Here is a 17517-nt window from a genome sequence, read left to right on the forward strand (position 1 = left end):
AAAAATCCTCCTTAATATAGGTTCGATGAGACAAAACAATCACGTTATTGATTTCTTAAAAAAAAAAATGAGTTTTCTTGATTAATTTGGTCATTTAAAAAAAGAGAGACTGTTTTAATGCCGTCTTGCTTGTTCCCTTTATTTTCTGGATAGAAATATAGCTGAAGGTCAGGTCCTTCTTAATGAAACTGCTGAGCCAGAGCCTGAACAGGCTTCATCTTTGCCATCAAATACAGTTTGCCTTATTATTTTATGGGACTGTTTTATCCAAACCAATGGGAAGCAAGCTCTGAGTTGTGACCCCTAATTAGAGAGTGTCGGAGCTTCTCGCCTTGACAAATGCAGAGTTGTGGTGGCTTCAGGTGCTGCTGCTGGCCGTTAGGGAGAGTGAGTGGGGCGTAAATGTTACATTTGCTCCATCTGCAAGTGTTGTAATAAGTTATTCAAAGCTCTCAGCACAGGACCAGCCAGCGCGTGCCTCCCTCTCAGTTCCAGCACGTTTTCTTGCCCATCTGATGGATGCTCCTCTGTTGGAGTCTTTGGAAGGTTCCAGTGTCTTTTGTTTTAATTGGCGGGCTTGAGCTGACTCCTATGGTGTGATTTTCATTAGAGAGGGGCTGGAGAGAGGGAGTGTTGGAACAGCCCTCCAAACCCAACCATGAATATTAAACATAATACAATTACAGCTTTCAGACCAATTATTTTTTTTCTTTTCAACGGGCAAAGTTGATGAAAAACACACGCTGGATAGGGATTCGCAGTGTCTACCGTTGGCTTCTTTTTGTCCCTGGAATCAGTTGTCTTGGCATGTTTGTGCCCATTTGCTGTGCTACCTGTTTCCCCACGTCAGGAATTTGATTTGAGCGCTGAGGGTATGGGCTCTGCCAGGGAACGCTGCTGTGCACGCTGGGGCCGCGCCGTCAGGTGTGTGAAGCAGAGATGCATTTCATGATGTGAACTCGAAGGGTTCGCGTGGACTTCGCACCCCGCGCTGTGTGCTATCTCTTTCTGTCAGCCAGAAACCAGAGCAGTGCCTTTTTGAGGAGATGTCTTCTAAGTGCTTCTCCTTTTTCCCTGTGGGGAGAAGTTCGAGTCTGTTTTTTGGCCCATTTTTGTTTTCCTTAGTGATAAAATACACTAATGCCGTATCTTTTGGTGTATTTGTGTATTCCGTTTGGAGCCATCCCTGCCGGTATCTAAATACAATAGGAAAACAGATGGCAAACTTTGAACTTCTGGACCAGATTTGTGTTTGCCTTTGTCTCCTTAACAGCCAAACTGTAAATTATGGAGTATAAATATTCAACAGAGGAGCTCTTTATGAAAATCACTAGAGCAAAATAGACCCTTATTAACCAAATACGCACTGAAAAGTACTCAAGCTAAAAATTTCTCCCCCCTCCCCTTTCCTTTTCACGTTCCCATTAGTAAGCAGTGCAGCTGTAGCCTCCAGGCAGAGTTCCTTTCACGGCAACTTTACCTTTTCTCCCTTCTCTAACCCACAAATGCCTAAAGATTAGTGTCTGCAAATGCTGACTGCGGGAGCTCTGGAGCTCTTTGTCTTCTGTGTGCTTCCTGCTCGCTCGGCATCCCTCTGGTCACAGACCCCTCCCTGGGAAGAGGGGAGGCGGGGTGGGGGGGGTGTTGATTGGCCTGCTGTACTAAGGGAGCTCTCAGTCAGCCTCGCCGCCAGCAGGGAAGAAGCCATGGACCTCACTCACCCCCGTGTCATAAGACTATAGATTTCTAAAACCCTGTTTTATTTGAAACAAAACATCCTCATGGGAGTGTATACAAGGTATGCTGTGTACAATTTAAAGAACGGAACACCTGAGCATTCCCGCCACCCACCCACCCACTTAAGAAACAGAGTGTGACCAGTACTTGTGAAGGCCTCTGGGTGCCCCTCCCCGTCATGAACGAGTTCTTGTTCCTTAAACAACATGGCAGCATCTAGAATAAAAAGTAAAAGCCGCATTTATTCCCCTCATTCTTCCATTGAGACTCTTCCCCAAGGTAACTCTTGTTACCAGCTCCAGTATGTCCTTCCAGAATTTTATCTTTAAATTTTTTTAACTTAAGCAGGTAACCTTTTGAATTCAAAAGCACAAAAAAGTATATATAGGGAGAAGTTGTCTCCTGGGAGCTTCTCTTTCCTCAGCGGAGGCTGTGCTGCGGCGTTCTCTAGAGGGTGCCTGCGCACAGATGCGCGCCCCCCTCCCCCGCCCCCCAGCTGCCGTCACGCAGCTGGGCCTGGTGCGCTGGGTGTGACTGTTCGGGCGACGGCTGTCCTCAGTATGTGTAGCTCTGCCTCATTCTCTGATGCCCGTGCAGGTCTCCACTGTACCGGATGTACCGTCACGGCTTTACCTGGCATCTGCTGATGGAGCTAGGTTATGTGCCTTCCCCGTTGAGTCACTCAAATTCATGGCAGTGTAAATACTGTTTCTCATTTTTCCTGTTGGTCTGATTATCAGAAGTCTTTTTGTCTCAGGTTGCTTTTGAGACCCCTCGTGTCTCTTGCGGTTCCCCTACTTTATTATGATACTCTGTAATACGTATTTCTTTTCATTTATTCTGATTAGAGCTCATGAGTGTGAGTACGCCTATCTTTCATTTTGGAAAAGCATCGGCCATTAACACTTTGAATATCGCTTCTTTGCCACACACTAGATTTTTTTCCTTCTGGGATTTCTTTTGGGCGTAAGCTGGAACCATCATCCCCTTCCATCCTTCCTGTCTCTTAACGCTTCATTCACGTTTTTCATCTGTTTCTCTCTTTGTGCTCCATTCTAGGTAACTTCAGGTTTATTTTCTAATTTACAAATGCTTTGTCTAATCTGTTTCTAGCCTATCTAATGAGTTTAATTGCAGGGATTATGTTTTCGTGTCTAGAAGTTCTATACTGCTTTTTTATAAAGCAAGGTCTCAATACTCCCCTTTGAGTGGACCCCAGTCTTACAGCCTTGCCCCCGTGGTACAGTAAGAGCCAGTCCTGTTGCTTCCTGAGACTGGCACCTGCCAATAGCCTCACTCCTACCGCACATGCATAGAGGCAACCAAAATTGCAACTCGAGCTCTCCAACCTGGTTTTCTGCGTGGGCCCTAGGGAGGTCGCTTACTCTGTGAGCTCAGCAGTGCACTTGAAAGGATGTAGTTAACGTCTTATCCAGCAGTATGAAGTGATTTTCAGTGGGAGGGTCAACAGGGTGCCTGAAACAGAAAAGCCTCATCTTTGCTACTGAAAAAGTACTGTGGCTAATGGCCTTGTATGTATATATGTGGATGTACATGTATGTTAGATATAGCCTATATAAAACCCTAGAAGCGGAACTGCTAAGTCAAAGTGAAGTATATTTTTTATTTTGTTGGATATTGCCAAGTCACTTTCTTTGGGCTTGTGCTCACATCAGCCGTATAGAAGTACCTCTCTATCCAGGGCTCACCAGCGTGGAAGGGGTCTCGGAGTACTACCAGACTTTACCTTTGCTGGGTAGGCAGGTTGAGTGGTATTACTGCATTGTAGTTTTAGTGCATTCTCATTACCAGTGAACTTGAACGTCTTACAGTGTTTAAAAGCCATTAGTACTTCTTTTCCTGTGAACTATTTTTTTTCTTAAACTTTATTAAAGTTTAATCCTGGGTTATCAGTCTTTACTATAAATTTGAAGGAATTTTTTTTATAAGAAATTAGTCCTCTGGTGCAAACATTTTTCCCAGTTTACCATTTGCCTTGACTTTTTTTTTTTTTTTTTGTAATGTTTAGAAAGGCCTTCCTATCCTGAATATTTGTTTTAACTCTCTGAGCCCTCTGTTATTAATGTTGGTGTAATGCATATGGTAGAGCTCCAAGTTGAGAAAGTTGTTACAGGGTATTTTGCTTATAATTGCGAATTTAAGTGTGATCTTTTCTTCAATTACATTTTTAAAACTAGTGGTTGTACAAAGGATAGTTATTGATTTTGACATATTAAAATACGTTTGATTCTGAATTACCTTGGATTGTCAACCCTAATGATAAATTTGTCCACTTCTCTTCTTTTATCTAATTGTATCTAATTTTTTTAAAACAATGTGAAATAATATTGGTAAACGTAGATTACTATTTTTTAAAGACTTTTCATTAGGAATAAGTGTTCTGTGTCATCAAACCTCTCTTCAGTGTCCACAGAAGTGACTCTCTCTATGGGTTTCTTGTTGTCAGAGAGGCATGGTGGGCCACAGGAATGGACATTCTAGACAGAGTCCACTTGCTGGTTAACGTGTTGCTGTGAGTTCTGTTAGTTGATATTTTATTCAGGTCTTAGCACTGGTGCAGATCTGTCGTCTCCGTCATGCTTGCGGTGTCAGGTTTTGCGTAATAACAACGCTGGCTCCATGTAAAGAGTCAGAGCTTTCCTCCCTTTGCTGTGCTGTGGAACAGTAGATGTAGCCCGGGGTTTGGGGAATGCGGGGGGGCGGTCTGTTCCTTCCAGGTTGGACCCATTTTGCTTGTTCTTGTTTTGCAGGGACAGCTTGCTCCTCGACAGCTTTCCCAGCTTGCTCTGTGTTCCTTGATCTATTTGGATTTTCTGTCTCCTGGGGGTTAGTTTTGATAATTCTTATTTTCCTACAATGTCATTTATTCATCTAGGTCTTCAAATATGGAGATTCAAAAAATGAACTCAAGAAATAAAAAACCCAAATAGATTATAATGATGAAAGAAACTGAATTACTAAAAAGGGGGGGAAAATCAACCTACAGAAATTAGGTCCATGTGTGGTTTTTTAATTGAAATATAGTTGATTTACAGTTTTATATTAGTTTCGGGTATCATGTGGGGTTTTTTGTTTCTTTCCTGGCACGTTTTATCAAACATTTAGTAAACTGTATCCTTCTCATCATTTTGAAGTACTCTCAGGCTAATGCTTTTTTGCTCTGAAATCTACCTTTTCAGGTATTAAAATTGTCACCTCTTCCTTGTCACATGCAAATGTGCCCTTCGTGTGTAGCACATATTGAGGGGTTTTTTTAAAATCTTTTTCAAACCTGCTTTTTAAAATTATTTATTTATTTATTTGGTTGTGCTGCGTCTTAGTTGTGGCAGGCAGGCACCTTAGTTGCGGCATGCATGTGGGATCTAGTTCCCTGACTAGAGTCTTAACCACTGTGCCACCAGGGAAGTCCCTATATTGAGTTTTGCTTTGTGACTTGAGGCTCTTAAGAGGTGGGTTTGTCCTGTGTGCGTCTGCCCACCCAGCTGACACAATAGGGCTTTCTAAGCTGTCTGCTAACATTCAGTGTTTGTTTCATATATCCCTCCGTGGCGTGTGTGTCGGCTCCTCATGGCCCTTCTACATCACTTTCTTTCAGAGAGTATCCATGGGTAGCTCACATTGAGTCCTTTTATGTTTAAAAAAAAGTCTTCATTATGCCCTCAAACTTGGTAGGTGAGCTAGGTATAGAATTTCCAGTTCAAATAATTTCCCCTCACGCAAAGATACTTTGTGTCTGTGCGTGCTCATGTACCTGTAAGAGTTTAGGACCTAGAACGTGTTCGAGATGATCCCTTTTCCCCACATTATTTGTGTCAGACATGTTTGTCCAGCTCCCCTGCTAGCTAGCTAGTGGCATCTTTTCAGGGCAGCGACTGTCTTTTCCTTTGTGACTTGCAGCATAGGGGCTGTTAATTTTACCTGTACTGAAATGTTGCCACATTCAGTTTTAGCTCTTGTGGCTTATTTCAGGAACTGTGTTGGTACTTCTAGTGGATAAGAGATTTCTGTCTCATCTAATTTATCCTTATGTGGAAATTCAGCATATACTTGTATAGAACGTAGTTTTTAAAGATGTTCTTAAAGAAATTCTGATTATTACAAGGTAAGTAATTATCTCAAGACTTTAGATAAGTGACTGCCAAGTGTCCACATACTCTTATCACGATTCTGTTATGCTTAGTCAGGCATCGCCTTTCCAAATTCCAACAAGATGGTGATGAACTTAAAAGTTGAGTTAAATTACCCGAAAAGTGTTATTTTCCCAACCAGGTAAGGGTTCAGGTTTCAGACAAATGTAGCTGTTTTACAACTTGCTCTTAACAGACTTTTATATGAACAGCAAAACTGCCATGCTGGGCAGTATACTTACCCTCTGGACAGCCTTCTCAGGCCGACGTCCCCATGGCAGTCAGGTCAGCCTCCATCGCAATGGGCTTGTGCCCAGGGCAGGCGTCTCCCCTGAAGTGAGCAGCAGGGCAGCCAGTGTATCTGTTCTGAGTCCTCCTTATTCTGTGCTTTGAACGGTGGGGAGTGCTCTAAACTAGTTCATTTCTAGTGCCTCTTGGCCTCCTCTGAGAGTACACTAAGGAGGTGGTGAAAGTTTAGTATCAGTATTTAGATATCGTAACTGAGGGGTTTCATACTCTGTTTTCATAGGGTTGCTGTACACAGACCAGGATGGCTGAGGAGGAATTCGTCATTTCAGGCTCTAATGCTAATCTCTGCGCTCATCTCTGGCCCTGCAGGGTGAGGATCCACGACCTCCGCACTGACACGATCGCCCTGTCCATCTCTGCCCACCAGCTCGGAGTCTCTTCAGTCCAGATGGACGACTGGAAGATTGTCAGCGGGGGCGAGGAGGGCCTGGTCTCCGTGTGGGATTATCGGATGAACCAGAAGCTGTGGGAGGTGCACTCCAGGTAAGGTGGGTCTTCAGGTGCTTCCAGTAGCCACAGTAGCAGCAATGATGGCATCAGTCAGCCACTGAGCCAGGTACTGTGCGAGTGCTGTCCACACGTTACCACGTGGTCCTCACTGGAACCCTGCAAGTCAGCTGCTGTGAAATGGGCTCAGAAATGGCGCTGGTCACTGTTCAGACTGCCACAGCTCCCAGCTCGGGTAGAGACCACAGTGGGGCAGGCCAGACGGCGGGCGGGGGCACTGCAGGCAGCCCATCCGCCCCCAGGTGGGGCGGGCCCAGGCCCCCCCCCATCCCCTCCACTCCAGGAAGTCTTGATCTTCCTTACTGTTTACAAGGGCGCTTCAGACTGAAAGTATTCAGGCTTCAACTAAGGAGGAATTTGTAACTTTAACCTTTAGCTCTAAAATTCAAGAGCTGTTCTCCCAAGCGCAGCCGAGGGCTGGATGGATGTAGGTAAATGAATACTAAGGTGGCCCAGCCGGTTAAACGTTGCGCGCTGGCGTCTGACCTTTAAAGCGGAGGCGGCCTTGCCTGGAGCAGGGGTCGGCTGGAGCGGACCCGAGGCTCTCCCCTGTTGCCCACATCCATCCAGCCCCCATGCCTGTGCGAGACGGGCACCGAGCTCCCCTGGCTGTCCCTCAGCACCTCTGGGATGAGACGTGTCCCCACTAACTGCAGAGAGTGATAAAATGAAGACTGCTCACAAGTCTAGCTTAAGTACGAGGTCAAAAGAGGAACTGGTTTCTTCCTTGGAGGGTGGCCGTAACCGGTGCTTGGGCCTGCATCTTTCTCAGACCACGGTGGCCTCCACGCTTCTTGGTTGGCTCTGTCCCTCCCTGCCTGCTGTGGTGATGCACTGAGTGGCCACCAGGTGGTGCCAAAAGGCAACTAAAACTCACGCTTGGGAAGCCCAGAACCGTCTGCCTTTAAGGACACCCTTCTGTTTTAAAGAGCTGGCTTGACCTGGCCTCCAGGACAGCCTCCTCAGCAGTCCAGGCCCCCAGGGACTGCCGCCAGCAGCTCCGTTTAGTTCACTAGGCCTGCACTCCAGCAGATCTCATTTCTCTCCCTGAAAAGCTGCACTCCCTCGGATGGGTCATTCAGGGGAAGCCAGGCTAAGCGAGGTCGTGCCCAGAACTGTCGTCCTGTCCCAGCCTTCCTAACTCATTTGTAAGTGCACATGCGGTTCTCACCAGTGCTCAGTGGCTTGTCCCAGAGGCGGCCACCAAAGCAAGGCTCCCGCCCGGGTTCTCGTGCTCACGCGCGTCCTCGCGGCACAGCGTGCTGGTGGGCCTGATTCCCTCTCAAGCTCTGGTCCCGCTGTTGCTCGGTCTCCTGCCCTCCCCAGCCCGCTCTCCCTTCCCTGTCCTCCTCGCGGCTTTGTTTTCCATCCCTCCTGCCTCACTGGGCCCTGAGCGAAGTCCTCCAGCCACACTTTCTCCAGTTGGTGCTGCAAACCCTGGACTCAGGCACCCCTCTTGAGAGAATCCTCTGCTGTGGCCAAGACGCCTGTCCCTGCCTCTGGCACAGCCGTGGCTCAGCCTGAAGGGACTCCTCCTCAGCCCCTCCGTGCCACCCTCCGCCCTTCTGCAGCGGCCTGGCTGCCTTTGCAGTCCGTGCTGCGGTCTCCTGTTCCTGCTGCCAAGTGCTGAATTCTGTGTCTCCTCTTGTGCTCTAGAAACACTGGTTATTTTTTGTGGGAATGGATCTCACCTTCTTAACAGTTGGGAATCCCTCTGATGGCAGGCATCTGCTTGCATTAGACATCTTTCTTATCCTGTGTCTCCTGGCTCAGTGCTCCGCTGGAAAAAAGTTTTTAGAATGAACAAAAGCCTTTGCTACATAGGTTTCAAGCCATTTTGTTCCAAAACTTTCTGAATGGCTTTCACAACCCAGAGTACACGTATCATTTGTAGCCTCTGACTTCAGGACTGGCGGGCCTGTGTAGGGCACCGCTCAACACAGCCTGCCGCTGGGGAACCTGGCTCAGAGAGCTGGAGTGACTCGCCCAGGGCCGGCCGGCCAGCCGGGGGGGCAGAAATGGCGCTGTTCTCCACTGCGTGTGTCCGAATTGTCTCAGGTTGTTTGTCCTCTGTGTCCCAACGCACCAAGGTGTTAGGGCATCAGCCAGTGAGCACAGGGATGTCGAGACGTGTTTACAGAGTAGGCTTGGCGTGGGGCCTTCTCCAGCTAGCTTTGGGAACTGAGGCAGACACTGCCCCCCTGGGGGCCCGGTTGCCTCCTCTGTAAAAGAAAAAGCTGGCTTAGGTGGTTCTAGAGTCCTTTGCAGCTCCAGACTTCCAAGACCAAAGCAGCAAAGGTGGGATGTGCTGAGTTCCAGTGGACTTAACCTTGACAAGCGTTCTCTCCCATCTGTTCCAGACACCCCGTGCGGCACATCTCCTTCAACTGCCACAGCCTCATCACGGCCCACGTGCCCTACGAGAGGGTGGTGCGCAACGCCGACCTGGACAACTTCGTCACCCACCGGAGGTCAGTGCTTGGGCTGGGTTGGTCCAGGTTTGTAGGAGTTCAGACGAGACACTCTTAGCTTGATTTTATTAATAGAACATCCCAGGCCACATTGGTCCGTACAGGATGGTACCCTCAGGCTTAGCCGCTCTTTTCATAGAAGTCAGGAGCATACATGTACATGCGGGCAGGATGGTATCAGCCAACAACACGTGCTGGGTGCGTTTCAGGCACTTCAGCAGGACGCTACAGGGGGGTGGGATGGAGGCCACACGTGCCAAGAGCCCAAGACAAAAGGCTTAGGGACCTGTGGTGTTGAATACCAGTGACAGAGGCAAAGCAGACCGGGGCACGAACCCGTGTCCCCTGCATCGGCAGGCGGGCTCTCAACTGCTGCACCACCAGGGAAGCCCGGGACCCTTTCTGATTACTACTGGCCTGGCTTCCAAGCAGCCTCGTGTGAGGCCTTCCCTGAGGCTGACCCTTCCTGCCTCCCTGTTCAGACAGATGCCTCCCAGCACTCAGTTCCCGCCATCAAACTTGTCTGCCCACCTGTTGGTCTCTAGTTGCGGGATCTGGAGCGTCCATAACACACTGTGGGGCCGAAGCAGACGTGTGTCACGATGACTCGCTCTCCTGTCTCCAGCACGTCCCTGCTACAAAGACAGAAGTCACTGGGGGGCTGGGGACCAGGACTGACCCTGCCGCCCTCTCTGTGCTTTCTCTAGACACCGGGGGCTGATCCAGGCCTACGAGTTTGCAGTGGACCGGCTGGCCTTTCAGAGCACTGTGCCCATCTGCCGTTCGTCCTGCGACACCATACCGGGTTACAACTATGACCTGGTGCTTGCTTTTCCCTGTGACAACAGTTAGAGAACTGTCTCATTTGGGAGCTGGGAGAAACATGGGAAGAACCAATTCTGTGTATTTTAGAACTACAGAGGAGCACCTCACTAGGTTTTAAGTGTTGGGGGAAAAAAGCAACTGCAGGGCGCGCTTATGTGACCCCCCCACATCTTCCTCTACTGCCTTTGCTTTTCTCCTTTGCCAATTTATTTTTCTCCAGCTGCGTTTGTCAGGGCTCGTTTCATCTTACTCTGTTCTCACTCTCACTCAGGGCTTTCAGTACCACACACTGATGGCTCAGATTTGTACCTCCTTCCCCCACGCTCCTCCACCGCAGCCCTGCATCTGCTCCCCACCTGTCTCAGGAGTGTCGCCCGGGCCCAAGCTGGGACCTCCCCACATCGTTCTGTACACTACACACAGCCCTTGCTCCAGCTCTGAGAAAGGCCCTTCTGCACCCCTGCTCATCCTCTTTCCTGTCTCCAAACCCTTGCTTCTTTGGGGGCCTTTGGACATGCTAGTCTCTGAGCCCTTGGATCTGGATCTGAGACCATCTCTGGGTCGTCTTCTCTGACACCATCACCCAACCTGGGAGAGCAGTGCTTTTTCCTGGTAGATTTTTAACATGGTTATAATTATATATTTATACAACTACTTCATTAATAACTGTTTTGCTGACTATTGTGTCTGCAATGCACGATACAAAGTAGACACTTTGGTGTCTGCAATGCACGATACAAAGTAGACACTTTGTATGTACCGTAAACACCCATCCTCCGCGTGGGGTGGAAGGTGATGGGTTCTGGAGTAGAGACTGAGAAGGGGAGAACGCGGAGGGACCATTACGTTCAACCACCGAGCTAACACGGGGCAGCACGAGAGGCCGCTTCCGTGTGATAACTAGCTTCCGTTTCCAAGGATTAAGAGGGCAAAGCCTTGCGTTACTCACGATTTAGACTGTTGTGAGCAGCAGCCGCCGTCTACTGTACCTTCAAAACAGCAAAGCAGAAAACTGACAACTACTCAGAGAAACAAAATCCATGCCCATGCTGGGTGATGCGGCGGATTTACTTAATTTATAAGCGTGACACGATGGATGTAGGTAGGATTCTGTCCCTTTTCAAGTACCCACAAAACATGCATAAAAAATGACCATGTATGAAGGCCACAAGGAAGATCTCAGATTACACAAAGAGCAATACCAGACAGGTCCAATCCGGTGCCCCCAGTCCCAGTGTGGTACGATTAGAAATCAACAAAAAGCTAAACAAAAACATACACCTGGAAGCCCCAGGCACTCCTGAATTAACTTGGTTTTAAACAGGGAAAGAAAAATGGAAAATAGAAACTCTCCAGACCAGGGTAATAGTGGAAGCACTGAACACCAAGACCCAGGGGACGAGGCCCGAATGGGCGGGGAGACGTCATGACTTTATAGAAAATAAGACAGAAAAACAAAGTAGAAAGAAGGAGTTAAATCCTTCTCTAAAGGAGTTAAAAAAGGATAAAAATACTTTAATGAACTAGAAAACCAACAAATAGTGAAGTTGATCATAAAGCAAAGCGGAAAGCAGGTTTTTGGAAAGACAAAATATACGACTCTTGATGATAAAGGAAAAAAAAGGCACAAGGGACAAACCGAGTATTTTCAGCATGGGAATCACTTCCTCACTTCCCCCCGACCCAAGAGCGAAGTGAAGCTTTCCTGTTGTTCACAAGCGTACGCAGTTGGGAAATGCACCATTACACAGAGTCCTACAACTTTTTGAGTCGTGAGGGTTTTGGAAGGTTTTTCAAATTAAGATCCTCAGTCATAAAAAAATCCACATCCAACTAGACAGAGCCACATAGAGAGCCGCGACCGGGAACCATCCCCTCAGTCCCGAGAGCACTGCTTTCCTTCAGGCTGCCTTCCCCGGAAGGCAGCTGTGTCAGGAGGGTTTTCTGCTTCCTTTCAGAAAACCCAGTTACTTCATAAACGAAGCCAACGTGCAGTGGGCAAATGGAGTACGTACTTTATTTACGCTCGCTGCCTTGTGCTGCTCTGACCCCCTAGTGACCTCGCTTTATACGGTTTTCACCTCTCACAGTCTTCATGCAACTGGACCACTGCGGAAAGTTTATTTTTCCTTTCAAGAAGTAGCCCCTTCCAGTCCCATTTCACAGTTAATTTTGCAGATACAGTCTCCCTCCTAGCTTTGCAGGAATTAAGAGTAATGGAAGAGTTCAAAAGAAACTCGACCCAGAAAAATTTTACTGAAAGTAAAAACAGCTTTAAACTACTTTCATTCACTGCCAGCTGCTGGTCCAGCGTAAATGTTACAAGCATGGGGTTTTTCCTCCCAGCCTGTTGATAACATCTCCCATTCACGGAAACCACCTGGGTTTTGTGAAGGTTTATTGGACCCAAATAATCTCCAAGCACACCACGTTCAGTCAGTGTTTTTTGCTTTAAACCTTACATTCTGGAAGAAATAGCCTGATGGGGAAAGGATCAAAGTTCCTTTATGAACCAACATTTACCAGTGGCTTAACAAAATCTTGGCCCATGTCCACCCCCATCTGCTCATCCCATCTTACCTTGGTCTCCGTTGGCTATTTTGTGGGAGCTTCTTTGCAAGTTCTGACTTCTTAGTTGACTTATCGTCTCCTTTTCTTCTGTATCTCTTCTGCTTTTCAAACTCAGGCCCCATGTCTCCCCTAAAGACAGAAGAGACTCAGATATGCCGCTGGGGGAGCCAGAGGGCCAAACACCAGAAATCTCTGCCCTGTCTTAAAACATTGTATGACTTTGTTTTCTGCTTTATAACATGTCCATGTTGGTTCTAGTATTAAATTTTTTAAATGTATTTATTGCTGATATTACTTGTCACCCTGGCAAGGTGTGTGGTGACAGTCCCCTGGCATACCACTTTACCAGCTTCCCCCCACCCTGGAAATCTCACCTGACACGTTGAATAGTTTTTCCCAGAACCACTATTAGAGGGCCTCCTAGCCCAGGATCCAAGAAACCCACACAACCATATGTGAAATTGTGCATAAGGGCATTTTCTGGGAGGAAGTATGGCTCTGTCATCAAGCGGCCGCTAGGCTGTGCTTTGCAGTCTCAGCCGTGTGCTGCCACTGCCGCTGCCCAGGCAATAATCCATTTGCAGAGACACCCTAGGGCCAGCAACACCTCCCCTACCAAGGCTGCCCAGATTCAGCTGATTCGAGGAAAAACTGAATGTCCCCAACAGTGGAGTTTTGGTCCTTTCTGTGCAGGAGAGCTGACCACAGCAGGATGAAGTCCTCCATACCCCTCCTGGGAACCAGAGGCCCACGTTTGAGGGGATAGCGCGTCCCACTCTGCATTCAAATGACAAACGCTGGTCACTGCAAACCAACTTCGCTCAGCTCGGAGAGAAACGGTTTCCTGGTAGGGGCACAGCCTTCGCCTTAAGGCCGTCCACGGCCTGTCAGGACGGGCAGGTCTACGAGAGTGGCTGAGGCGGGGGCCGGCTGGCTCTCCCGACTCGGACCTTTGCTCTGGGCAGCAGCTGTGGCAGCCGGGAGCGTGTGGTGCTGGCCGCCCGTCTGCAGCGCCCTGAGCCTCGCAGACCTGCCCACCTCACCAGCGGCCAGGCCAGATGGCTCCCTGGCTGCTGCAGTGGGCAATGCAGCGATTTGAACGGAGGCTGCCTGGGATGGGCAACGGCACAGCCCCTCTCGCTGGGCTCCGGCCTGTGCCATGCGGGTGCCAGCCTGCTCTCTGCCTCTGATGGTGGGCAAGGGCTTCCAGGCAGAAGCTCTGTGCCGGGGACCTTTTCATCCCCTAGGAAGGGAGGGCAGGCTCCCCCCAGCCCCACCACTGTATCTCCTGTCCCCTCGCCCGGTGCTAGCACTAATGCAGCCGCCTCGTTTCTCTAAGATGGAGGCGGCCATAAACTGCTTCTCGGCACATCCTCCAGCCTTACTGCTGCCCCTTGGACCACTCCTGGGGTAAAGACCAGAAACCTAGCCCCTTGCTCACTTGGTCAACATGCAGATTAGAAGGAAGAGCAGCCGCCGTGTGCCCGTCAGAGTCCTCAGTCCTGCTGGGGCCAAGTTCATCCGCTACCGAATCCCTGCTGGTACTTGTTCACTGATTCCAGAAGAGCCTGGAGACAAAGGCAACACTGACGCCCTAGGAAGTCATGGTGAAAACCCCGGCCCCTCCCACGCAACTCTCCAAGGCCTTCCCAAGGTCGCTGTGTGGGAGGACAGCTTGCAAAGCAGGTGTTTGCAGAACCCTTGCCAAGGCAACTTGTGTCTTTAACTCTCCATCAGCCTGCGTCAGTCACTGTGCCGCCTGCAGTTCAGCTCCGGCCTGGTGAACCACAGGCAGTGGAGACAGGTTCAGCTGCTCAGGGACAAGGATCCGATCCATACATGACGCACATGGAGAACTTGCCAGTGCCTGGGATCAGAAAAAATGCAATGGTTTTGCTAAAGTCTAGCAGCAAGTCGTTCCCTCAGAGGATGCTTGGCCACAGTTGGAAGCTGCTGTCATCTTACTGCGTTCCCCTATCCATAATTCATGTTTAACGTGGCTGCAGCAGCTCTCCCCTGAGCTGCTCGTAGTAGATTTCCATTACACAGCCCTTTTGTAAACCTACCAAATTGGCGTGTTTGTGTCAAACTGCCGTATTCTTTTAACGGCCAAAAGCCCAGTTCTGGTAACTTTTCCCCTTGGTGATACGCTTTCAACCCAATTCCTGGGAAACGGGTGGAGAACATGGAGAGAGGTGACCTCACCCTCATCCCGCAGGCTGCACTGTCCCTGCTCCCCGTGTCCTCCACCCACACACACAGCCTGAGGCCCTCGAAGCACTGACTTCAGATATTTGACTTAGCACTGATTAGTCACAGGGATATAATTCCTAATAAAAGGAAAACCGGGGCTTCCCTGGTGGCGCAGTGGTTGAGAGTCCGCCTGCCGATGCAGGGGACGCGGGTTCGTGCCCCGGTCCGGGAAGATCCCACATACCGTGGAGCGGCTGGGCCCGTGAGCCATGGCCGCTGAGCCCGCGCATCCGGAGCCTGTGCTCTGCAACGGGAGAGGCCGCAACAGTGAGAGGCCCGCGTACCGCAAAAAAAAAAAAAAAAGGAAAGCTGTAAAACAAGTGCATTTGTTAATTTCTCAACTTTTAGAACAAACATCACCTGCTTCAGGCTGCTTCAGATGGGGGGAAGGTGCTACACTCCCTCAGGGTCTCTGCAGCCAGAAAGCCCCTCCTGGGCACGCCCACCAGTCCGGCCGGTAAGGGGCTGTTTCCGAGCTTCCAGCCTCCAGCCTCTGCAGACCGCACTGCCCAGACAGCCGTCCTGAGATGCGTACCCAGAGCAGTGACCCTCGTTCTTTCTAATCAAAGGCCAGCAGACTGGGGGGAATAACCACCCTTCCTAGGAGCAGGTCCGCACCAACTAATAGTTGACCCCATCACTCCCGGAACCACCAAATGAGTGAAAACACGTCACGCACACAGTGCCCTGGGAGCCGGCGGGGGAGCCCCAGGCGGACTCTGGCCCGCCCTCTGGTGGAAATGAGCCCCAACCCTGCCGATTAGATGACATCCTCAGTGACGGTGAACAAACAGCTTGGTTTTGAGCAGTATGGACTGGGCTCAGGCTGAATAAATCTCATTTTAATTAGTTTAGGTAAGCGGATGCTCAAAGCTTCAAAGACACGAGGCCAGCCCTCGGTGGTCTGAACAAGGGCAAACGCTTGCCTGTGCCCACAGTGGCCATGTCTCCCAAACACAGGCTCTGCAGGGGGGCTGATGGAAGATCTATTACTTATAAAAACACTTTACATTAATGAACTGCCTTTGTTGAGAAGAAAATGGAAGCAAATTGGGAGAATCCCAGAAAATCCAGCCTACCGTGGCCACACCAGCAGTCCGTGCTGCTCTGTAACTCCACGGGTCCCTGGCAGTAGTGCGGGGCAGGGGAGGGCACGGGGACGCACGCTTCTGCCAGGCTGCAGGGGTCTCACTGGAGACCCGTCCTGGACGATAGCTAACTAGCACCTAAACAGGACCAGATCTCTCCACACCAGTCCTTTCTAAATTTCTTCTGTGGGCAGCCAGGCACCCAGGGGTGTGAGCAACTGATCCCAGCAGCAGGAGAAGGGGGGGAGTGGGGAGGGCAATCACATCCCACTTTCCCACCCCATTGCCGGCACCTGGAGGGTAAGCAGCACAGACTTGGCCCTGACCTACTGCTTTGAAAATGTCAAAATATTTGTGGAATTAAGCACAAGTCTAAATAAGAAGCAGATTCTACTGTGTAGCACAGGGAACTACATCCAATCTCCTGGGATAAACCATAATGGAAAATATTAAAAAAGGAATATATATATATATATATGTATAACTGAGTCACTTTGCTGTACAGCAGAAATTAGCACAACATTGTAAATCAACTGTACTTCGATTTAAAACATAAAAATTTTAAAAAAAGCAGAGCTCTAGAAGTGACTTCAGACCGCTCTCTACTTACCAGAGATGGGGCCGCGCTGCCCCTGGCCGCCTGTCAGGCGCATCATGGAGACTGGCGTTCCTCAGGCATGGCTGGGGTCGGAGGCCCAGCCTGGTCCACCGCAGGCTCACTAGGGAGGGATGCCCGCGCCAGCTCTGTCTAAATGATGAGGGTTTCTCAGCTCCACTGCCGCCCTCGGGACGCCTGCTGGCTTTTAAAAACTGACGTTAATCCCGTCCTAAGCAACGTGTGCACAACACAGCTGGGGGGTGGGGGCGGATGTCAGAGGAAGGACCATCATGACTGCCTCAGGGAAGGGAAGACCAGGTGCTGGGCATCGGATGAAGACTCCAGGGGGCGCCTGTTACATTCTGAACCCCACACCATGTGGGTATAAGATAGATAAAGCACACTTAATATCAAAACTGAATTACAAATTCAAGAATGCAAATAATAGCAATAGCTAATTATCAGGGGAACAATTATCAGGGGAACTTTTCTGGAAGGCTAGGAAGGTGCCTCCCAGTGAGTGTTGATGAAAGCAACAAGCCTGGAATGTAAACAGTGACCAGTGACCACGGTGATGGCAGCTCTCCCGAGTGAGTCAGCAGGTCACCAGGGCACCACCGACTGCCAGCCCTCTGCTGACTCATGGGCTACTGCCACCAACCGAGATGAATGACCTTTGTTTCTTCCTCCCCTCAAACCCCACTGCTGGAAGGTGACAATGGGAGTTGTGGGAGATGCTACCTGGGGCAGTCACCTCCCCTGCTGCTGCTGCGCTGGGGACAGTGGAGTGCAGACCATGCAGCCGGCCCCCATCCTGAGGAAGGGCCGCAGGGCACACCCAGCCTGTTCCCGCCAGGCCCGGACCGCTGGCGGCCCCAGCACCATGGGGCGAGCTCGGGCCCTCACTGCAGCTGGCCCAGGCTCAGCTCCACTTGTCTCCTCCTTGGGTCTGAATATCCGGTCGTGGCACCAAGGAAGCCCCCCCCGCCCCCCCCAAGTCCCGGCCCCCA

At 49.8% G+C, this 17517-nt stretch overlaps 1 protein-coding gene and 1 long non-coding RNA gene across 4 annotated transcripts in view; one reads left to right on the plus strand and one right to left on the minus strand.

Annotated features, from left to right (window-relative positions):
- The window catches only part of FBXW8 (F-box and WD repeat domain containing 8), a 112886-nt gene extending 100040 nt beyond the window's left edge, over positions 1 to 12846 (plus strand). The window contains exons 9-11 of the mRNA XM_067700744.1: positions 6504 to 6677; positions 9062 to 9172; positions 9880 to 12846. Coding sequence (XP_067556845.1) covers positions 6504 to 6677; positions 9062 to 9172; positions 9880 to 10024 — 430 coding nt within the window. The 3' untranslated portion in view covers positions 10025 to 12846. The remainder of the gene's footprint in view (positions 1 to 6503; positions 6678 to 9061; positions 9173 to 9879) is intronic.
- Positions 60 to 17362, minus strand: LOC137203844 (uncharacterized). Of its 3 annotated transcripts, XR_010933330.1 has the most exons (7): positions 16520 to 17353; positions 15006 to 15065; positions 9704 to 14435; positions 8393 to 8481; positions 6128 to 6800; positions 1885 to 1953; positions 60 to 1074 (listed from the first exon to the last, which is right to left on the minus strand). It is a non-coding gene; the product is annotated as an uncharacterized lncRNA (long non-coding RNA). The 3 variants fall into 3 exon arrangements; XR_010933329.1 differs by having other exon boundaries at positions 9704 to 15065; positions 16520 to 17362; XR_010933331.1 differs by lacking the exon at positions 15006 to 15065 and having other exon boundaries at positions 16520 to 17350.
- Positions 17363 to 17517: the final 155 nt, after the last annotated feature.

This window comes from Pseudorca crassidens, chromosome 12, assembly GCF_039906515.1.
Source record: "Pseudorca crassidens isolate mPseCra1 chromosome 12, mPseCra1.hap1, whole genome shotgun sequence".
NCBI lineage: Eukaryota > Metazoa > Chordata > Mammalia > Artiodactyla > Delphinidae > Pseudorca > Pseudorca crassidens.